Below are 24,755 nucleotides of genomic sequence, written 5' to 3' on the forward strand. Positions count from 1 at the left end.
TGCTAGCATTGTAACCTGTAACTAGTTTGATTTTGTTCCTGTATTATAATGAGGGATATCTCACATGATGAGTATCATGATGTACCCTATTTCTACATTTGGTAATGAATAAAATCTCTTTTTCATTGACAAAAAAAAGAACTAGGGAGTCTCTGCAGCAATGGGACTTGTCCAAGGAACTCAAACACTGAACAGATAACAACAGAGAAGAAAAAAATAATCAATTTTGCGAAGGAGTTTGAGATTTATCGAATTCAGAGATCTACGGTTTTCAAGGAAAAAGTCACCTAAATCCATCATTCGCAGGATAAATCAGAGATCTCCGGGACTTGTGCTCTAAATGTGTATGATTGAATATGATCGCAGGATAAATTTCAGTAAAATAGGCGTAATTGATGATAGGATAAATTTCAGTAAAATAGGCGTAACTGATGATAGGATACATTTCAGTAAGATAGGCATAACCGATGAATTGAAAGGAGTAGGAGGAAAATAGGCGTAACTGATGATGGGGTAGTTTGGGAGGCTATTTTGGGATATGTTTGGTAATTAAATTTGGTGGAAGGCTATTTTGGGGAGGGTAAAGTTTTTCATGAACTCCCTCTTTTAAAGGGTAAATAGATAGAAAATAAAATAAAAGAGTGGGATAATTTTATACAATTATCCTTGTTCTAGTATTGTTAGAGTTCTAGTTGACTAACATTGTAAAATTTAGTTCTAGTTTTAGTTCTAGATGAGTAACAATATAAAATTTTATCCTACAAATTATCCTAATTCTAGTTTTGAGTCCTATTTGACTAACGCCCTTAGGATTTTTGTCTAGAAACCACCTTAAAATAGGGTAATTATACAAACTAACTTTCCTTTTCAATTTATACATAAACCACCTTTAATGTAGGTTTTTATTGCAATCAACCACTTCCCAGTCAAATTTTTACTTAGATTGCAAAAATAAGCTTTAAAAATAAAGTTTAAGGCATGTGAGTTGTATCCTAATAAGGCCTAAACACTAAAAAGATGAGTCATTTACCTTGAGAGTGAGTTTTTAAGGGTAATTTTGGGTTTTCTTTTGAAAAATTTGACAGGAAGGTTGTTGATTGCAACAAAAACCAATTAAGAAACTTTTGAACTAAATTGGGTTGGAAATGCAGACTAGTAAACTACATTGGAAATTCCAAATTAAAGATTACAAGCAAAGATGATCAAAGAAGATTAATACCAATTCAATCTCATTCACTAGAGAGAGGATTTTCGATATTGGTCCCTTAAATCATAGTGAATTTAATATTAATCCCTCAAATCTTCATATTTTGATATTAATTTCTCAATTACACTTTAGTTGTTAATATTTGTGCTTGCTAAGATTATGGTTAAAAATGATGATATGAGCTTAGGTTTGTGCAAACCCTAGGTGGGTAATTACTGAACTAACCACCCAATCCCAATCTTTATCTCAAGAAGACCTCTTCCTCTTGTTTCTCCTCCAACAACAACAACCGCAACAAGATCTCAACTCATCCTTCAAAATGGTCAGAAAAAGACCCTTCTCCTAAATCTTCGACGACCCATCTCCCTCTTCCAATCCTCCTTCTCCACCACCACCACCCTTATGCAACTTCTCCGGCCTCCCTCTCCTCGCCCCAGCCGAGCCCAACAGCATAGAACCACTATCTGTTGGATTTAATTCTAATTAAATTTAATTTGTAGGCACAAATGATTAATCAGTGTGTATTGCTATCCTTATGGATAACCAGCATAAAGTGATCAATTAATTTGGATTAATGGGTGTTTAAATAAATTATGGGCTAAAATGTGCAGATACCAAGTTATAATTATAATTTGATGAGGGGCCAAATTATAAAAGTACAACACCTATAAATAAGGAGTTATGGTCCCTAATCTAGGGTTAACATTCTCTATTCTCTTATCCCCATCTAAAAAGATTCTTAAGGAGAGACCCTCAAGATTAGAAGATCATCAAAACCCTAATTCAGATCCGTGTAATGGATTCAGGTATAGCTTCCGCTCTTGTTGTATTAAATCTCTTTAGATTAATCACGGTTATTAGATCTATATTAGATTGTTTTAAGTACCAACAAGTGGTATCAGAGCCACTGTGATTAGTTCTTAGGGATTTAAGATTAAAAATGGGATTTTTTGATCTAAATCAATGATTTTTAGAATTGTTCTCGTATGAACAGTAAAAGTTCATGTTTTTTGGCTTGATTTCTTCATTCGGCCAATTTTTTGGTTTGATTTCTTCATGTTAAATCTGGATCAAACTCTTGATCCAGATTGTATGAAAGATTATCATCTTTATTTCGGGTTGTTGGATCTAATTTATGGATTAAGAACAACAAAATTTTGGTCTTTAGCCGTCCTTCGCTGTGCTCCTCGCCGGCGATTTGTCGCTGGTGGCCCCGCTGTCAAATGAAGACAGCGACGGCAACAATCAGGAATCCTAGGGTATTCGAAACCCTAGGTGAAGGAGCCCAAGCAGCAGTGGCGGCGGTTCAGGTTTTTCGAAACTCTAAGGTGGAAATAAGGGCTTGAGGACTTACCTGACCTCAGGCGAACTTCGGTTCGATTCAACGAACTTTAAGTTTACTTCAGGCGAGCCTTGATGCGGTTGTCGAACTTTGAACTTTGGGCGAACTTTGTTGAAAGCTTCTGACAAACTTTGGTTCGATTCTAGCGAACTTCGATTTGCTTCAGACGAACCTCGTGTTCGAAATTTTAGACGAACCTCATGTTCGAAATTTCAGATGAACCTCATGTTCGATTCAGACGAACCTCGTGTTCAGAATCAGGCGAACCTCGGGTTCGACTCAAGCAAGCTTCTGCTCGACTTAGGCGAAGTCGAAGCTTGTTGCAGGCAAGCTCAATTTTCTATTTCAGGCGAAGCTCGATCTGACAAAGGCGAGCTTCGGGGTTGAGTCTCAATCTCAAAGGCGAGCTCGACCCTCAAATTCAGGCGAGCTTCGAACTCCGTTCAGGCGAGTTTCGAAGCTCTCTCAGGTAAGCTTGATTCTTGGTTCGACAAATTTGAAATCATAGATGATACTTTTGTGAGCTTTACGATTTGGGAATTTTTTTTTGACGAGATTTACTTGCGGTTGAGGAGAACTACGGGCTATCTCATTTGAGTTAGGGCACAGGCCAAGCCCACTTGAGGAAATCTATTTGGAAATGGGCCTGTAGTTGGACCATTAACAATTTTAATTATGGATTAATTGAATCTTTCAATTAAATATTAAGTTATGGGCTTTATTAAGTTATGAGACTGTGATTAATGTCTGGATTATTTGAATTTCTCAAATAATTAATTAAGTTTAGGCCTTTATTTTTAATGGACCTATCCGTCGTTAATTAAAATAGAGAAATCTATTTTTAATTGCTCAAGTAAATTTTAGAATTTTATTTAATTCAAATATTATGACACTAATGTATTAAGTTTGTCTCTCATCTTTAATAATTAATTGAAACAATATGTTGACAAAGTAACCTCTTTTGTGTAAATTGTTCATGAATGATGTTAGATGTTTATGTGTATGCTTTCGTGTAAATATTTAATAGGCCCAAAGGAATGCTAATATTTATTTAGATTGCATATTCATCTGCGATGATAAACGCGAGACAATTATAAGGTTTACATGTGAATAATAAATCAATCCAAATATAATTTCATTATTTGACATGAGTTATTGTCAGTGGTTGATCATTGTAATAAGATATCACTTGCAATTAATATTACTATCTAAAGACTTGATATTAATGTTGTGCCAGATTTTTAAGATGGGATTTGTCATTATTTGAATTTTATTGATTACTAAATATGGTTAATAATGTGAAAATCTTTTGTTTATTTCAGCTAATGCATCTGCTACAATAATTTCTGCTAATATCAATTCAATTTTCATACTTAATGGGATAAATTTCAAGGTTTGAAATTAGAAAATTTTAATTGTTCTTGGCTGCATGGATCTAGACATTGCATTAAGGACTGGACAACCTCACTCTCTCAATGTGGATATCACTCATGATGCAAAGAAGGAGTATGAGAAGTGGGAGTTGTTAGCCTTCTTGTTTTGATAATGTTTAACAAACAATTTACTTCTAATGTTGTTTGTCTAGTGTTTATGTTTTTATATTTATTCTAGGCAAACAACGAATTGCAGGATGGATGGATTGTGCCATAACGATCATATCAAATGAAGGTTGAAGCAATTTAATTCAACTTAAAGATTCAAGTTTAAGCTTCATCCGCAAAGTGTACCAAGTCAAGCTTATTGAAGATCAAGATTGTTTGGGTAATATTTAGTTTAGGTGTTATATTATGTGTGTTAGTACTTTAAGCTCAATATAAAATGCATACACATTTTATTGGTTTCTTTGTATATATATATATATATATATATATATATATATATATATATATATATATATATATATACATAAGTTAAGTTTTGGTTTCCATGTATATTTAGTTATATATATACATACATGGTTTTGAGTTTTCAAGTTTTAATATGAAATAATTGAATATAATTAGAAAACATATTTTTGTTTATACTTACATGCATATATATGATTTCATCAATATCAATTTTATTTAGTTCAATGAAATCATGTTTTAGTGCATTATATGTGTATTTTGATAAAATACTGTATTCATTGTTTATAGACTTCATAACAATAGTTTACATCTTTCTTCAAGTCTATAAAATCATTTTGTATCGTTTCAAAACATAGTTAAGCTAAAATGTCAAAACTCATATGTTCACATTTTTATGTTTTGAACTATTTTGCAAAATAATGATATTTTTTATTTGGGAGGTCTTTTTTGAAAACCAATCTTTGTAGCATGTTTATTATCATGTCTATAATTATTCTCCAAAGTTTTACTCTTTTTTTTTGAATTTATTTGATATTTTTAAACAAGGTTTTAAAATCAGAAAATCAACTTTCAAACCTGTATTTTCATATGTCAGTTTACGGTCGACCACCACGGTCGACCGCGCCTATGTTTTTTCCTGAGGAGCCAACAGAGACTTTCGCGATCGATCGTGACGGTCGACCGTCAGCCTGTAAGTTCCCACGATCGACCGTCACGGTCGACCGTAGCTTTCTCTGGAAGTTTTCTCAGGTTTGTATATGTCTCGCGGTTGACCGCGAGAATTTCACGGTCGACCGCCGCACTGTCTTTTCATTCACCAACGGCTATTTCCTACAGCTGTTGTTTGGGGCTTTTTGGTCTTTTCTTAGCTTTCTATTGGGTTTGGGATTGCATATAAATACCCCCTTATACCTCAGTTCTTATAAGCATCCAAGAAATGTTTTAAACAAGTTTTAAAAGAGTTTAAGTTTGGTTTTAAGTTTGTTTAAGGGTTTGGTTTGTGAAGAATTCCACAAGAGGAAGTGAAGATCAATTCATTGATATTTGAGCTTCAATCCATCTCTCTCTCTCTCTTGTCATTTATTGGAGAAGTTTTCTAAACTCTATCTAGCTTTACATTTTGTATTGTTTGATTATCATTCTATTAAGCTAGTATTTACATTTGAGTTTAGTTGATTTTATTTCACTCATTGTTTACACACACTCATTTGAGCTTATCGTATTTTCATACATAATATATTTGGGTTGGTGAGAGTTGTAACAATTGAGTGTGAGCTTACATTGTGTTCTCATCCATATTAGAGAATAATCATTTGTTGTATTGTGCTTATTATGAGATTCACTTTTTAATACACTTGTACATCGAGAGAAGTGTGTGGTGTAAGTCGGGGATCGTCCCAAAAGGAGTGGCGTCAGTTGACGAACCTATGGAGAGGTTGTATCCGAGCACTTGAGAGAGACACGTCTAGGTCCATTACTTGAGAGGATGTAGAGTGGGATTGTAAGAGTGTTGATTGTAAAGTTTTCGGTTAGCTAGAAAACCGAGTGTGAGGTGTAAACGTTATTCGGGTGAACGTAGAAAACCTGATTGTGATAGTGAATTTCTCCCCGGGAGTGGGGAGCAGAGACGTAGGATGGAAGGTCCGAACTCTGTGATCATTTGATTGTGTTTGAGTATGCTTTGGCGTTTATTCTTATTTGTGCTCATTGCTCATATCGCCATTGTCTCATTATTTAGTTTGCCCACTATCTAGTTTCAAATTGTTTACCCTTGTATTAGTTTCATATCCTTACATATATATATATCTCATAGTATATCTCTTTGCTAGGATATATTCCTTTGTTCATATTACATATTCTTGCTCATAATTAGTTGTATATCTATCTTGCAAGAATATATTTATTAATAAGTTTTAATTGGCATATAATCGGATCAGATTAGCATAAGACCCTAATCACCCCCTCTAGGGTCTAACAGGAGTGTTCAAATCGCATGAGTCTAATGATCATTAAGCGCGGTGTTCCGGAAGCCTTCAGGGGCATAGAATCCGAAGAGATTACTAAGATCAAAGATTTCCTTACCGAAATTGAGAAACGTTTTGTGAAAAACAATAAGGTAGAAACAAACATGCTTTTAGCTCACTTGATTTCAATGAAGTATAAGGGCAAAGAAAATATCAGGGAGTACATTATGAAAATATCTCATATTGCTTCAAAACTTAAGGCACTTAAACTCAATCTGTGTGATGAGTTATTGGTGTATTTGATTCTGTTGTCTGTTCCTACACAGCTTAATTAGTTCAAGGTCCGTTATAGGTATCAAAAGGAGAAATGGACTCTAAATGAGCTCATTTTATACTGTGTGCAAGCAGAAGACAGGTTGAAACAAGATAAGACAGAAAATGATCATTTGACTTATACCTTTAGGCCCCGTTTGGTAAAGGTTTAAGGAGGAGGAATTAACGAGAAGGGTTAACTTAGTTAATCCATCCTGAATGGTTAAAAAAATTCTAAACCCGTTTGGATACAATAGTTAAGACAAAGGGTTAGCTCTTTTGTGTTTGGCAAATGAAGATGGGTTAAGGAGATTAATCTCATTATATTTTAAAAAAAACCACTTTCGCCCTTATTAGAGATTTTTAAATAATTACCTCATCCGGACTTCGTGCACTATTTGTTCTTTGTGTTGTGCCTGTACGCAAGTGTCACGGTGGTTGAGAGCTTGATGATGGCTATTGCCAGTGTCGTTCCTAATTTCCTCATGGGAATCATCATAGGAGCTGGGAATCAGGTAAAATATCCATCTCCATTTGAAAATAAAACTTAATCTCATTGAAATTGTGCACATAATTTCAGCATCCTGAGAACAATATCAGTTTCAATAATATAATTAGATCAGCAACAAATCTTGTAATATTTCAGCTAAAAAGCCCTCTGAGATGATAGCTTGAAATTGTCATCCTCATGTGCTTATTTGATCATACTTTCTATTTAAATTTTATACATTTCCCTTTGAAAACATCCAGTCTTGGGTAACAACCTAATTTTCATCACCATGCTGCAGGGAATCTTCATGCTGGTCTCTGGGTATTTCAGGCTTCCTCATGACATACCGAAGCCTTTCTGGCGCTATCCAATGACGTATATCAGCTTCCATTTTTGGGCATTGCAGGTGAAAGAGAATCAAGAAAACTGCAAACTTAATACTAACAAGTGAATAAAAATCTGACAGTCATATAACTCGAAAGAGAATCAAGAAAACTGCAAACTTAATACTAACAAGTGAATAAAAATCTGACAGTCATATAACTCCGTGTTCAATCCAACAGTGCCAATACCAAAATGATCTCCATGACATAACCTTCGATAACCAATCCCCTGACCTCCCGAAAATCCCAGGCGATTATGTTCTTGAAAATGTTTTAGACAATCTGTTAAGCTGAATTCATCCTCATGATTTAGAATATTAGCATGTTCATAATGCTAAAAGAGATCTGAACTCCAGGTAACAATATCCAAGTCAGATATTCATGTGTATAATCTGAACTGTGCAATGTGAAACAATAAACCATGCAAAAAAGATTTGATTATTCAAGGAAAAAACAATCTACTAGATATCTCTGCATAAAATTATAAGTTTTGCTCATATAAAGATAGTAAAATACATAATTCAACCTCCATATAATTAAATATTCGACTATTACATATTTCAATTATTCCATAGCTGTAAAGCAATTCTGTTACGAAGTTGCTCACCCCTTAAACTTTCGTCTGCACCAACCATGTATTGGTGGTCTTCTTCCTCCTCCACCTCATCTTCATCCTCATTCTTCTCTAATCCATTGAGCATATTAAAGTATTTATCATTTCCCTGATGCCTTGCAATAAAATTATGAAGAACACAACAAGCTACTACGATTTTGACTTGAGTTTTATAAGGAAATGGAGCAGCAACTTTTAATATTTTGAATCTTTGTTTTAAAATTCGCCATGCTTTTTTCCACTGCATTACGTAGTTGTGCATGCCTATGATTATATTTGTCTTTAGTATCTCGATAGGCTCTGGTGGTCCCATTTGCAAAATCTCCAAGATGATAGCGTGATCCACGATATAGTGCGATAAATTTTGAAGTATTAGCATATCCCGAGTTAACTAAGTAAAAGCGACCTACATATTTAAAATAATCTGAATTTAGATCTAATTGATTTAAAAAAGAAGATGGAAAAAGGTAAAAATTTACCTCCAGGGACATTAAATTTACCATCTTTCAGTGTTGCACGAAGAACTGACATATCAGATGCTGATCCCTCCCATCCAGCAGCCACATAAAGAAAAGTATGATCAAAGGAGCACGCTGCCATTACATTTTAAGATATAAAATTCTTTCGATTATGATATCTGTTGTGTTTCTTTTTCTTCACAATTATAGGAATATGAGATCCATCAATTGCTCCCAATGCTTTCTGCAAATATAAAAATGTATAAAGATTTAATGTATAGAAACGTACACACATACACACATACACACTTTAAAATATATGGAAAAAATATACTCATTTAGCTTTACCTTAAAATATGGGAATAAATTAGGATTCTCTCGAATCTTAGGATGAACGTCTACGTCAACGGTGGGAAGCTGGATATAATCTTGTTTTAAAGATAAAATAGCATTAAGCACGTTATTATAATGTTTGCTAATAGTCTCTCATGAATATTGGAATATCTCAGCTAATACTCGATTTGAAAGAGCATGCGAAATTCTGTATAGAAATATACAAAGTTGTTCATTGCAACTTAAATATCTAGTTAGCCTTAAAGCATTCTTCTCAATTAGAACATTTTTAAGCAAAAGAATTGTCTCAGAACTCATTCGAAAGCAAGAATATGAATACTCAGGATGTCCAGCTAACATATCTTCCACAAGCATATGACCAGAGAATGGTCTAGTTCGATATGGTCGAGGAACCTGCTTTATCACAATTGATTGATGAATGACGCTATTAAGCATCTCGTTCCACATGTATTCATCCTCATCGTCATCATTCAAAAGCAACGCCTCTATAAGATCATCTTCATCATCAAATGCTTCAATATCATCAACACTAAGATTGCTTGCAAAATCTTCAAATGAATTCATCTTCAACCAAATTAGAAACAAAAAAAATTAGATAACTAGCTAATAAAGAATGGGGGCTATAGTTCACAACATCCTTGACAAAAAATTATCTAACATAAAAACCATCCAACATATGCTATAATCTAAACATTACAAAATCATAAATTGATTGTCTGACAATAAGAAAACTATTCTTTGGAACATGAACTTTAACTAAAATCAAGAAAATATATTACTAAACTAAATTTGATTAGTCTTGACTCTTGAGACTTGAACATAAAGCATCAATTTTGATTTAATTTTTGTTTCTCCTTTAGTAAGCTGACAAATGATTCCATTTCCTGCATGTTGTTATCATGAGCTTGTGACATTCGTGATTGACCCTGAGAAGTTTGAGAAAAACCTTGCCAGCTTGGTTGATTTAACGACTCATTTTGGAACTGGTGCATTTGAGGTGGTTGATGTTGGATATTGTAAATAGACGATGGATAACCAGTCATTGCATTTTGTAAATCCATTTGTTTCTTCAGCCATGATAATAGCATTTGACCGTTAAGTATATTAACAACATGCCTATTCTCCTTCTTTTTAATAGCTTCTGCTCCTGCCACACATAGATCACTAGTTACACTTGGTAAATTTATTATCTTATCCATGTATTCTTTCATTTCAGTGGGCACCAATTTTTTGGAATCTACTAGCTCTTTTGTAATTTTAATTCGCTGCTTTTGTAGCTCAATCATCTTTGACAAATTATTTTCAACTTTAATATCTGATACTCGACGACGAGAAATATTTTTAAACTTACGCTTTAAACCTGATGGTTGAGCTTGTTGCTTTATGTTTGGAGTAGAAATATGTATTGGTTGTGATGGTAGTTGTGTACCATTAAAAGGAACTTGTGTCTCTTCCACTACTTGTACCTCCTCTGAATCACTCAAGTCTTGACTCTTGTTACTGTGTCACCCCTCAGTATCATCTAATTCATTGTCTGAACTAGTGCTTCCTTCACGCTCATTGAAGTCATTGGTAGTCTCAAACCACCAGCGCCCCTTAGATGTGTTACCTCAACATAGAAAATCCATATCATCAAACTGAGGAAATGGTTTGTTCTTAATTCTTTAATACTCATCATTTTCCTACGGTAGAAAATTCATAATAAATATATCATAGTTTTAATTATATAATATTCAAATGTTTTAATGGTAGAAATTTAAATAATACCTTTATCAATGCCTCCCAATCCTTTGCAGTAGGCGCAATCACCATATTTTTACCTTCATCCCAACTCCAACCTGATTTATTTCGAAGTTTGTAATTAAGGAAATATTGTTTTTTAAAAATTTTATAACGGTTTTGCATTTGTAGTTTGCCTCTATCCTTCTGTCAAGTCCTAACTTTATACTCATCGGTTATATTTTGCCATTGCTCGATAGTGAAATGACCTCCATTGTTCTTTCCTTTAAGGACCATTTCCTTTAATTTTCCCATCAAACAATTATCTTCCTCTATAGTCCAGTTCCTGGCACGAGGTCTTGACTGCCCACCTTCGGATTGAGATTGTGATATGAAGTTCTTCTTAGCCATTCTAGATCATAATGAGAATTTTAGAATAAATTAATCAATTGAACAATGCTATGTAAACTATTGAGTTGGAAATACAAAGAAATACAAAATCAAACTATAACAAATGCTATGTTATGAACTGTAGTTACAGAATACTATAAACTACCATCACATCAATAAAAGAGTACTAACAATGTGTATGTATGAATATGTGGCCATATTTGATGTTGATTTTCCATGCATAAATCAGTAAGTGGTCTGCCACGTTGTGTCCTTTCGAATCGTATGTGTAACTGGTCTGTATGCTACATTCATACATATGAATATGTGGCCATGTTTGATGATGATTTTCCAGATATAGTTCAGTAAGTGGAAAAAACATATAAATATGAGGAAGGATGTACATAACCATAAGTTCAATAAATGGAAAAACACCAATCACACATAGTATTGTGTGCACTTATGATTCTAGACATAGTTTGTTATCCCACTTAATGATTCCAGCGTATTTTGCACGATATGATTGCAAACTATAACCAAAGCCATGACTCTGTCCTAGTCTGTATGCTACATGTAGTCATCTTACTGATCTCAACACCTAACCATCTTAATGATTCCAGCACCCAAATTATTTGATGATCCTGGAAAAAGGTGCAAGAAAACCTAAAGGACCTCCTATCAATTTGTAATCAAGTGATTATGTTAAGAACTATGAATTTGTGGCCATATTTGATGTCTGTACTGATTGTTATCCAAGGATACTGTAAATAGTGAATGTTATAGCTAATAATGAATGAAGAACCACATGATTAATCATGAAACATATAAACGTAGGTGCCTCTTTTGATGTAGTCATCTTAAATTGACAGGGATGCTTTGATAATGCACAGTCTTAATTGATGATCCTGGAAAAGGCGCATGAAAACATATTTTTACCTCCTATCAATTTGTAACCAAGTGCTTATTGATCTCAAGATTCTCAACACCTAACCACCTTTATTATGTTGAGCATGTTTACAAACTATATTACTCGTTCAGGAAAATATTCTTCAAATAAACCAATGGTAGTAAACTTGACCAGATCCTCTAAATAGTGGAAAATTCATGAAGACAGTATCATTTTTGTAATCTGACACCAACTTAACAGTTACACATGTATCATTTATGTATAAATGTAGAATTAAAAGTAGAATTGCATATGCATGTAAGTTTAAATGATTAAGAATTAAAAGTAGAATTGCATATACATGTAAGTATAATCTGACACCAACTAAATAGGTATGAACATGTCTGATTAAGAATTAAAAATAGAATTGCATATACATGTAAGTATAAATGATTCCATGCTTTTGATGCATTTTTTGGTAACAAATCAATATAAATAACTATAAGATTTGGGCTATGCATTGTAAGGTATGATGCATTCTCTCAAGTAGTTGTATTGCCAAAGGGTGTCAATATTATTTATAGGCACAGATTGGTGAGAAATGGATACAAAGCTGGGAACATTAAATCAGCCTTGAGCTGTGATTAGGTCAAGAACTATGAATTTGTGGACATATTTGATGTTGATTTTCTACCAAACCATGATTTCCTCAAGCAGACAGTTCCACATTTTAAGGTAAATAATGTCCAGCTCTAGCAAGGTTTTTATATCAAAAGAATGTATGCTAACATAATTCAAATTGTTATGCAGGGAAATCCTGAGCTTGATTTAGTGCAGGCTCAGTGGAATTTTGTGAACAAATATACAAACAGAAATTTCACAGGATTATAAATAAAATTGTAAATCTAAAAGCTACTTTCAAACTTACTCCAATGTGTCTGTACTGATTGTCATCCAAGGATACTGTAAATAGTGAATGTTATAGCTAATAATGAATGAAGAACCACATGATTAATCATGAAACATATAAATGTAGGTGCCTCTTTGATGTAGTCATCTTAAATTGACAGGGATACTTTGATAATGCACAATCCTAATTGATGATACTGGAAAAGGTGCATGAAAACTTACAGGACCTCCTATCAATTTGTAACCAAGTGCTTACTGATCTCAAGATTCTCAACACCTAACCACCTTTATTATGTTGAGCATGTTTACAAACTATATTACTCGTTCAGGGAAATATTCTTCAAATAAACCAATGGCAGTAAACTTGACCAGATCCTCTAAATAGTGAAAAAAATTCATGAAGACAATATCATTTTTGTAATCTGACACCAACTAAACAGTTACACGTATCATTTTTGAAGACGCAAAAGTTAAGACTTATTTTTTACATTGTCAATCTACATTCGTACATTTATTTGAGAATTGGAAGTAAATATGCATATACAGGTAAGTATAAATGATTTTGCTCAGGTATGAACATGTCTGGTTAAGAATTAAAAGTAGAATTGGAAGTAGATTTTGTTCAGGAAAATTTTCTTCAAATAAACCAATGCTAGTAAACTTGAACAGGACCTCTAAATAGCGAAAAATTCATGAAGACAGTATCCCGATATCATCAAATGGCTGTTCCAATAAGTCAATCAATAATCTGGGAAAACTGATAGCTAAGTATAACAATTTACATTACAAATGAGGTTAATGTGGGAGCAATAATAAATGAATTTGGTGAAAAAAGTACTCCAATTAAAACTTTGTTGAAAACTAATGTTTAAGACCAAAAACATAGATCTTAATCACCATTCCAGTCTTCAACTAACATCTTTGGGCTCGGCGACATGATACATTTCTCTCCTATTAAAACTTTGTTGAAAACCACATCACGGAAACAAAAGTACTCCAATTGCTCCCAATCATTCAATTTTTCACAAAGGTAAGGAGAAAGTATGAAAATCAAGAAATAGGAACATGAAAATCAAGAAATAGGAATTTATTTAGATAACATACCTCAGATCCTTTGCCTCCTGTCACCAATTGCTCCCAATCGACTAAAAATTTCTCTTTTCTTGATTGTTCCCCCAAAAATAGCGCTATATAGTTGTGAAAGCTCTCTCTGGTGAAAAAAATAGAGGGAAATTTTAGAGGGAAAATTGGGAGGGAAAGCATAGAGGGATTTCTCAAGATCTTACCTTCCGATTCTGTTGTCGAATTCCGCCGCCTCATAGCACAAGATCCTGTCTTTTTTCCTTAATTCCTTTGGCTACCCTCGCGTGAGAAGGTGGAACAAGCCTTGTTCCGCCTTCCCACGAGTATTAGTAATCCCTCGGGTTAGCCTGATAAATGGGATAAAATGATCACGTGCGAGTTTGTTAGCCTTTGGGTTTTTTTTTTGGTGTTTGGCAGACTAATGAAGGGTTAAACCACCTTAATCCCTCATTTATCCCCTTTCCAAACACAACCTTAAGGATAAGAGCAAGAAAAGAAAGAATAATAATAAAGCTGCTAAGGGTCCTGTTCAGAAGAAACAACATAAGGATGATCAGGGTTGTTTCTTCTGCAATAAGTCTGAACACATAAAGAAGGATTGTACCAAATATCACACCTGGCATGCTAAGAAGGGTATGTTTCTTACTTTGGTCTATTATGAGGTTAATTTAGCTTCAGTACCTAGAAATACTTTGTGGTTAGACTCTGGTGCTACGACTCACATAAGTATTTCTATGTAGGGTTGCCTGAGATACCGAAAGTCAAGTGATATTAAAAGATACATCTTTATGGACAACGAAAAATCGATAGACGTGGAAGCAATTGGGCACTTTAGGTTGCTATTAGGAACTGGTTCATATTTGGATTTAAAAGATAATTTTATTGTACCGTCTTTTAGACAAAATTTGATTTATATTTCTGTATTGAACAAATCAGGTTATTAATGTTCATTTAGAAATAATCAATTCAGTTTATCTTTTAATTCAAATGTTATGGGAACTGGTTACTTGAGTACTTATGACAACCTATATTTGCATGAAGTAATTGCTTCTTATAATAAATCTTTGCATGTGGAATCATGTGGTACTAAGCGTAAATTAAATAAGAAAAATTCAGCGACATTATGATATAAGAGCTTGGGTCATATCTCAAAAGGTAAAGTTAAGTGTCTTGTGTCTGATGATATTTTGGATTCCCTTATTTTTTTTCAGATTTTGACGTATGTGTTGAATGTACCAAGGAAAACATATCAAAGTTAAGAGATTAGGTGCCAACAGATCTTCAAAAGTCTTAGAATTGATACATACAGATATTTATGGACCATTCCCTACGACATCTTAGAATGGTCAATAATATTTTATATCATTCGTAGATGATTACTCACGTTATGGGTACCTATATCTCATTCATGAAAAATATGAGTCTCTGGACATGTTCAAAGCTTTTAAAGCTGAAGTAGAGAATCAACTCAATAAAATGATTAAAATCGTTAGATCTGATCATAGTGGTGAGTAGTACGATAGATATGATGGTTCAGGTGAACAACGTTCAGGACCATTTGCTAAATACCTAGAGGAATGCAGTATTGTCCCACAGTACACCATGTCAGGGTCACCTAGCATGAATGGTATATCTGAAAGATAAAATAGGACTCTTAAGAATATAGTAAGAAGTATGATTACTCATTCTTCTTTACCAGAGTCACTCTAGGGAGAAGCATTAATAACAACAGCTTACATTCTGAATAGAGTACCGAGTAAAGCAATTGCTAAAACACCTTATGAGCTTTGGACTGGTTGAAAGCCCAGTTTAATGCACTTACACATTTGGGGATGACCAGTTGAGGCAAGGCCTTATAGGTCAAATGAAAAGAAATTGGACTCTAAAACAGTTAGCAGCTACTTTATTAGGTATTCTGAACGCTCTAGGGGCTATATGTTTTATGATCCTACACTTAGGAATATTTTTGAGACGGGAACAACAACATTCTTTGAGAATGTTAAGTTTGGGGAAAAATAAGGTTAGAAACATTGTTTTTGAGGAGGAATTAGTTTCGGACCCAATCCATACAGTTACTTTTGATAATATTCAGGTACCTATATCTGTTATTAATCAAGAAGTAAATTCAGAACCTCAAGATGATTGTGTTGAACAACTTCCTGTTTCAGAAGAACAAACTCAACAACCTCAAGAACTAGTCCATTAAGGAGATCCATGAGAGAAAAGAGAAATGCTATTCCGGATGATTATATTGTATTTCTCTAAGACCATGAGGAAAATAATAGAATATTGGAAGATGATCCAATCAACTTCCTTCAGGTCATGAAAAGTTCTAACTCTCAAAAATGGATTGATGCCATGAATGAAGAGTACAAGTCTATGCAAGACAATAAGGTTTGGAAACTTGTCTCATTACCAGAAGGTGCAAAACCAATTGGTTGTAAATGGATATTTAAAACCAAGCGGGTTGCAAATGATAATGTGGAATAGTATAAGGTACGTCTTATAGCTAAAGCTTTTACTCAAAAGGAAGGCATTGATTATACAGAGACTTTCTCTCCGGTTTCGTCGAAAGACTCTTTTAGAATAATCACGGCGCTTGTTGCACATTTTAACCTTAAGTTACATCAGATGGATGTTAAGACTGTATTTCTCAATAGAGATATTGATGAGATGATTTATATGGTATAACCAGAAAACTTTATGTTAGGAGACCCGAAGAGTATGATTTGTAAATTAAGAAAATCCATCTATGGACTCAAGTAAGCTCCTCGTCAATGGTATTAAAAGTTTCAACAAATAATTATCTCGTTCGGTTTTGAGATGAATATAATTAATGACTGTGCATATCACAAGTTCAGTGGGAGTAAGTATATTTTCCTGGTTCTGTATGTCGATGACATATTGCTTGCCACTAATGATATATGCATGTTGCACGAAACCAAGAGATCTGGTTCTGTATGTCGATGACATATTGCTTGCCACTAATGATATATGCATGTTGCACGAAACCAAGAGATTTCTATCAAAGAATTACTAATGATATATGCATGTTGCACGAAACCAAGAGATTTCTATCAAAGAATTTTAAGATGAAAGATCTTAGGAACGCCTCTTTTATATTAGAATTCCAGATACATCAAGATCGTTCTTGAAGTATACTTGGATTATTACAAAAGAGCTATATCGATAAAGCACTCAAAATGTTTGGCATGCAAAATTGCAGACCAGGTGACATCCTTGTTGCTAAAGGAAACAAATTCAGTCTCAATCAGTGTCCTAAAAGTAACCTAGAAATTCAAGAAATACAGAAGATTCCCTATGCTTCAGCTGTAGGAAGTCTAATGTATGCTCAGGTATGTATGTGTCCGGATATTACGAATATTTTTGGTATGCTAGGCAGATACTAAAGCAACCCTGGTACAGATCATTGGATAGCAGTCAAAAGGGTTATGAAGTATCTTCAGAAAATAAAAGATTATATGCTTACATATAGAAAATCAGAATAGCTGGAGGTCATTAGGTACTTTGATTCTTATTTTGTTGGATGCCAAGATAGCAGGAAGTCTACATCAGGCTACATTTATATGTTAGCAGAAGGAGTTATATCATGGAAAAGTATCAAACAGATACTCGTAGATTCCTCCACTATGGTAGCAGAATTTATAGCTTGACATGAGGTATCCAATCATGGAATATGGTTACGAAAGTTTATCACTGGACTGCGCATTCTAGAAAATGTTAAAAAAACCACTAAAGTTATTTTGTACAATAAATTAACACTTATGTATTCCAAAAATAACAGAAGCCAACTAAGTCAAAATATATTGACATTAAGTTCCTAGTTGTGAAAGAAAGGGTACAGAGTAGATAGATATCCATAGAGCATATTAGGACAAACTCCATGATACCTGATCCTCTTACTAAAGGATTACCACCTAAGGTCTTTCATGAGCACACTGCTCATATGGTGTGGTATTATTTGAGGATATCATGATTTAGTGGGAGTTTGTCTAATGAATTCAGGTATAGCTTCCGTTCTGGTTGTATTAATTCTCTTTGGATTAATCACAGTTATTAGATCTGTATTAGATCATTTTAAGTACCAACACTATCGACAATGACCCTCCCTCGTCCACAAATCTCGACTGACATGGGCGACGCCTCGAACTCGACCGCGTGGGTCGATCGCATAATCCACGACCTCATCAGCAGCGCCCCTCCTGAAGTCTACGTCCCCCAACTCATCCAAAAATATCCGCGACATAAACCACCCCTGCAACCCCTCCCTCGCCTCCATCCTCGAGTCCTGCCTCCGCGCCCTCATCTCCGACCTCCTCCCTCCGCTGTTAGAGGAAAGAAAAAAAGAGTCGTTGTTTCCATACAAACTAACCGTTGGAGAAGATGAACAATGTTCGCGGGTCGGGTCTATCGGGTTTAATGGGTGTAAGTGGGTTTGGGTATGAGGTTTAGGGGTTTAATGGGTTTAAGCTAACTTTAACGGAATATTCCCCTCTTTTTTTAACCTTAACTAACCATAGTACTAATATCAATATACTTATACAATTGGGGGACTAATATCAAAACATGAAGATTTGGGGGACTAATATCAAAATAGGAGTGATTTAAGGGACTAATATCGAAAAACTCATTTTTTATAATCCAGTCCAAAATCGAACCCTAGACAGAACGTCTGGACAATTCCCGGTGCATAACAAAGAGGAATAGGTACCATGAGAAATCCCGTCCAACAATGGAAATCACAAAACTGGCGGCCTTGTTAAGATACTGAGGTTCCTCCCAAGTGGCAAAACATGCAATACCATTAAAGAAGAAGGCAATTTCTCCAAACCTCAAGCTCAAAATGTACAGAACGGCGAATTAGTCGCTGAAGCCAAAACCTTAGCAGCAATCAAATGACGGACTCTTATTTGATACCCATCAAAAATCATCACAAAGGGAAACTATCAACAAAAATAAAGCGATTGCAGTAATCATGGTTACTTACTGCCAAATCGCCCCTACTCTCGAAGCCAGTTGGAATTCTAGATATCGGATTTCAATTAACACTAAGAAAAAAATTTTCAGAAATTTAACAACATTGAAGATATCAGGAAATAGAGTTGAAAAAAAAAACCTAAAATTGAGTAGGGAGCGTTTCCGGGGCCTGCCCCCCGCGATTTCCGATCCCACCATGGTGTTTCTCGGAATCTTTTCCTTATTTTCGATGTGAGGTTTAGTTTGCTGAAAACCTGGAGAGTTGTTGAAAATGGAAATATCTGATCAGAATAATATGACCACCGTTGTTTTTGAAGAGAATTTTCAAGTGAGGGGGTCGTCGTAGGGTTTAGGCCTTGGGAGAGGGTTCGCAAACCACGAGACTGTTTTTGATTCGTTAACCTCTCGTAATTTTTCCTCCTCGTTTAATTAGAAGCAATAAAAGATTTGGCTTCCAATATCAATCTACAATTCAATCGGAGGTCCACTATGTGTTCTCGTTTATGTAGATTTGAGGCACGAATGACCAAATATGGAGATTTAAGGGACTAATTTGTAATTATGGATAATTTAAGGGTCTAATATGCCCGTAGCCCTTTGCCCAGCGCTGCAAAGCTTCTCTAGCTATTCATCTTACCCTGTATGACCAGCTGCTGGTAGAACATTTACAAACTAGAATGCATATCAGAGCAATCTACTAACTGGCCAAGTTTTCAAAATTTGATGGTCTAAGCTAGATTAAACTTAATGGCATCCAATAAAATAGGAATATGATATTGGCTGCAGTTTGCAGTGCCTTAACAACAGTCGAAATTTTCTCTTTCCAGTTTCAAAAATTAAAACCTATCTTATTTTTCCTAGTTTCATTAGATCAACTGTGGATCCTAATCCGTTCATAAATTCGTTAAAGCAAAGGTGTTTGAATATTTATCCAATGAATAAAATCAAGATAGTTTGGCCCTGCAAGGAATCAATACCAATAAAACTTTGTCAACAATCCTCTGAGATTCAAGTTGAGTGTGGTACCACGCATTCTCCTCATCTCCTCGCAACGAGCTTCGGTTTATTCAAGCATCGCTATTTCTGCTGGGCAAAAGAGAATAATGCTCCGTGTCCTTCCATTTCAAATAAGTTCCGACAATCCCCTGATAAAATCTGCCTCCAACATTTTTCCTCTCACTCGTATCGATCAATTCAGTCGACAGAAAACTAGAACAAAGCATTTTCTACCATCATGGGACGTACCGTTGGGTAATATTCTCTCATTCGACAACTTGTGCACACATTGTCTTCCACTGTTTAGAGTATCTGCAGGCAAAGCTACCAATAATTCCCTCTTTTGCAGCACAAGGCATCATCTGACAATTGCATGAAGTGATAGATTGCGCAAAGGTTTAGTTCGTTTTCCATTAAAAATCAAGTTGACATTAGGACTAGAGATTCTGAAGATTGCTTATTATGCTCTTATATTGCTAGAACTTGGCTTATCATACCCTCTTCATAGAGAGGGGAAAAAAATAAAAAAAGGAGCAAAAATACATTATCTACTGCACAATCAAAGTTTTATTATTGAGAGAAATGTCTAATTTGTAAAAGTCAGTCATTTATTTCATTTTATTTTTTCTAGAAAAATCAACTGCTTCTAGCTTCTGTTCTGTGGAAAGTACAAAAGATGACGCTTTTTCAACTGGTCATAGAATTGATATCCAGTATAGGGGATAGGAAGAAGTTGAACTAAATGAATGATTGGCAGTATGAATTATTGAATTAGGTAGTAAACCTATTCCCCATTTTCACATTTTGATGTCGGAGAAGATAAGCTAGCTAGAGCTCTATGCTGATAAAGATAAGCTAAAAAATGCAAGTAACCTTGTATACTTTGGAAAGAATTGTTATGTTATTCATAACAGTCATACATAGACCCATATATTGGATACAAATCACTATTCATGATGATAAATAATATATGGCAACAGTTTTTATAATAAATTCTAAAAAATAAAAATAAAAATTACGGCCCGCTTAACCCCCATTAAAATTATCATATTTTTATGCATTTTAAGAGAAAGGAAGAAAGCTAAAGTAAGCCTAGTTAGCAGTTGCCAGACATATCACTCATGAACAAATATTCAGCTGGTTTCCAAATGTTTGTTTTAAGATTTGACTATGGACTAAAAGTATTGTTGAACTAGTTGAATGGTGTCAGAAGAAGGAAGAAGAGCGGACTATAGTTCAAATCACCACTGGATTTAAATACACAACGGCTCTGCAATTTTATCTGCATTGAGTGAGTTGATACATAAATATACTATAGCTTACCGGTGCAAATGACTTGTCGTAAGGCACAAACATTGATCAAAGTATTATAGGAACACCTCCAATGAGGGGATCCTTGTTTCTTAGTCTTACAGCGCATCCTGTGATTGATAATTATTATATGAAATGATGCTCTATCTCTGTGATGAGCAGCATAAATTATGTCGCAACTTGTTTTAGTAGGTTCTCCAGAGAACGGTTCAGAAAACACACTCCCCTTAAAAAGAGATGGTCATTTCCCACGAGTAACTGTAGCTTCATAACAATGTTACTGAGTTTTGGGTACAGGGTACATAATGATCTGAAACCATGAGATGTGCTGGATAAAATTGCATATCGTAGTCAATAAATTCTTTGGAAATAAAATACAGGTCTTCCAGGCATGTAATTATGGTTGAAGCATACGAAGATGAAACCTACCGGTCATTTATTCATTTCTTATCTATCGATGATTTTTGAGCTACATTAATTACTACATGATCACACAAGCATGAACATTTTCATCATTAAAAAGAGCCATGGCATGGTCATCAACCGTTGAGTATGCAGGATCCGGAAAGTGGCCATGCACGCTCGAATTATACCCATGCTGGTAGTAGTTATGTGTTGATGAGTAGGTCGAATCCTCGAGATATGCAAGGGCAAAAGGGTAATATTCTGCATCATATGGATGTGGCCAGAATTCAGCTTTCCTTCCTGTTCTCCTCACTGCCTTGAGAACTCTCCTTTGATCTACGTATCCTGTAACAGTCACCTTTTGCGTATCCATGTCTATCACCACATTATCAACTCCTAAATAGTGAAGACTACAAAATTTTAAGAATGTTTACTTGAAACATAAATGAAACTTTTGTTAATATTATCGAACTTACCATCTAGCTTCTTGATTGCTTTTCTTACTCTCTTTTCACATCCCTCGCAGTCCATATGAACGCTAAGCTCCACAATCTGAAGAATCGGAGATTATACACAAGAAATTATTTGAACAAAGGAATATACATAGGTTTGAGAAGTACAAGATTTTGCCCTTTTGATACTTACAGATATAGCATCTGGTATAGATTTCTTTGCTCTCAGGAAGCTGAACATGATATATTTTCTAAGAACTTTTGAGAGAATTGAATGGATTTGCTTAGCTTATAAAGAATTTGAAGGGAGGGGTTACATAGCTAATATATACAGAGTTTCCTCACTATCTAAGATAGTGAGAGGCAAGGGCTACTTGGTGCGAATTAAAATGTGGTGGATTGATTAGTGGGGTTAGAAGTGGAAAAGGTACGAATACATAATTGAGCTTTTTTTTTCAAGGAAAAGGATTATATAACATGATTTTGAACAAAGTAAACGCGGCAAGATACTTTTGATTCTAGGGATCTCCTAATCGGCTTATCAATTCTTTTTGTTAGCATACGTAAGTGCTCATCATCTTTCATAAGTATTAACCTAATCACCAACTTAATCAATTATAGATAGAGTGTTGGGAATTTAACGCCGAAACCCCCAAATGCAGTAGAAACGCAGAATAGAAAAAGTACACCAAGATTTAACGAGGTTCGGCAACTGTCTACGTCCTCGGAAACCACACAATAAATTTCTTATTAATCAACAAGAAATTACACCACAAGAGCAGATCTCAAACAAACACTGTAGCAACAGTGTTAAATGACCAAAGGGAATAATCCATATTCAATGCTCTTAGGAACCCCTTTAATTTCCTTTTAATTTCTTCTCTCTCTCTAAAATCCTCCCCCCAAATCGAGAGTGCTGGAGGAAAAAAGAAAAAGAGCAGGAGGGAAAAATGGCCGCCGCCTGGGGAGAAATCGCCACTGGAGAAGAGCACACGAGAGAGAGGGAGAGCACACAGAGCTCGAGCATTGGGTTTCTCTTTTATAGGGAAACCCTAGGGTTACGTTGGCGACAGTTTGTCGCCAGCTCATGCGCTGAGCTCGAGCCTCGTTCGCCGAAGCTCGTTCGAACTCGAACGTCGCCCAATCGAACCACGAACCTCGACCACTCGAACCTCGTCTGAAGCTGACCCTCGTTTGCTCGAAGCTCGCTCCCGAACTTCGTCTTCCCAGCCTCGTCTTCACCCACGGACGTCGCCCACGCTTGCCTGCGTGGATCTCGAGCTCGTCGGAGCTCCTTGCCGGCGGAGGTTGGTATCCACACCCCTATTTCCAATAATCTTCTACTTGGAGATCAAACCGACGTCAGCAGGCTATCTCAACAAGCATCATCTCCTGTGTGGCTCCGCCCTCATCACTTATGCATGAAGGCCAACTGAAGTTGCGCACAACTTCAGTTTCTGAACGGTCACTGCCTTTGTTAACATATCTGCTGGATTCTTACTTCCTGGAATTTTCTCCTGTTTTAACACGTCATCTTCCAACAGGGATCTGATGAAGTGGTACCGAAGCCTAATATGCTTTGTTCTAGAATGAAATGCAAAATTCTTAGCCAAGTGAATCGCACTCTGACTATCGCTGTGCAGAACATTCTTCTCCTGTTTGAATCCCAGCTCTGTTAACAAACCCTGAAGCCATATCATCTTTTTGCTGGCTTCAGTCACTACAACATACTCAGCTTCTGTAGTGGACAGAGTGACAATCTTCTGTATCTGTGATATCCAACTAACAACTGTAGTTCTAACAGTGAATACATAGTCGGTGGTGCTTCTTCGGTGATCGACTTCACCGTCAAAGTCTGCATCTACGTACCCTTGCACTTCCACCTCTCCCTTACCAAAGTGCAAACACTTTTGTGTGGTGCCTTGTAGATATTTCAGAATCCACTTGACCGCTTCCCAATGAGCTTTTCCTGGATTCGACATAAACCAGCTAACCACTCCCATTGCATGACCAATGTCTGGTCTCGTACAGACCATTGCGTACATCAAACTTCCGATAGCTGAGGCGTAAGGAACCTTAGCCATACTCTCTTTCTCTTCTTCTGACCGAGGAGACTGATCATTCGATAGGTGAAAATGGCTAGCCAAGGGTGTGCTCACTGGCTTGGCGTCGCCCATGCTGAATCTTTGCAAAACACGGTTGATGTACTCCGTCTGAGATAACTGCAAGAGACATCTCTTCTTATCTCTCGTGATTTGCATTCCAATGATCTTCTTCGCTGGACCCAAGTTCTTCATGTCAAATTCCTTTGACAGCTGCTACTTCAAACTCCTGATATCCTCCATATCTGCTCCTGCAACCAATTGTAGGCTGTTTAAAAATAACAATAGATAGCTGATTCCCCATTAAACACCCATCATGGAAATTATAATCTAACGACTTCCAGAAGGCTACGACTTGAAGACTTTCCTATATCAAGGAGTTGAAGCAAGGATTACGAAACGACGATCTTTAGCAACGCTCTGACAGAAAGAGATTACAAATCGACGATCTCTTCAAACCAAGACGTAGAAGCCCTTACTGAATACCATCGTCAAGATATAACACCAATTCGAACACCAATGCCGCTTCTTATG

The 24,755-nt window shown here is 35.6% G+C and overlaps 2 protein-coding genes across 2 annotated transcripts; both read right to left on the bottom strand.

Annotated features, from left to right (window-relative positions):
• On the bottom strand, positions 8,765-14,081 carry LOC109838413. Its single transcript, XM_020406863.1, has 3 exons — positions 13,979-14,081; positions 9,133-9,534; positions 8,765-8,860 (listed from the first exon to the last, which is right to left on the bottom strand). The coding sequence occupies exons 2-3, from the start codon at positions 9,532-9,534 to the stop codon at positions 8,765-8,767; spliced, it is 498 nt and encodes a 165-aa protein (XP_020262452.1). The 5' UTR covers positions 13,979-14,081.
• On the bottom strand, positions 21,554-22,424 carry LOC109835871 (heavy metal-associated isoprenylated plant protein 45-like). The gene is made up of 3 exons (XM_020403854.1): positions 22,313-22,424; positions 22,144-22,219; positions 21,554-22,063 (listed from the first exon to the last, which is right to left on the bottom strand). Exons 1-3 carry the CDS (start codon positions 22,358-22,360, stop codon positions 21,744-21,746), a joined length of 444 nt encoding a protein of 147 aa, XP_020259443.1. The 5' UTR covers positions 22,361-22,424; the 3' UTR covers positions 21,554-21,743.

Source organism: Asparagus officinalis, chromosome 4 (assembly GCF_001876935.1).
Source record: "Asparagus officinalis chromosome 4, Aspof.V1, whole genome shotgun sequence".
NCBI lineage: Eukaryota > Viridiplantae > Streptophyta > Magnoliopsida > Asparagales > Asparagaceae > Asparagus > Asparagus officinalis.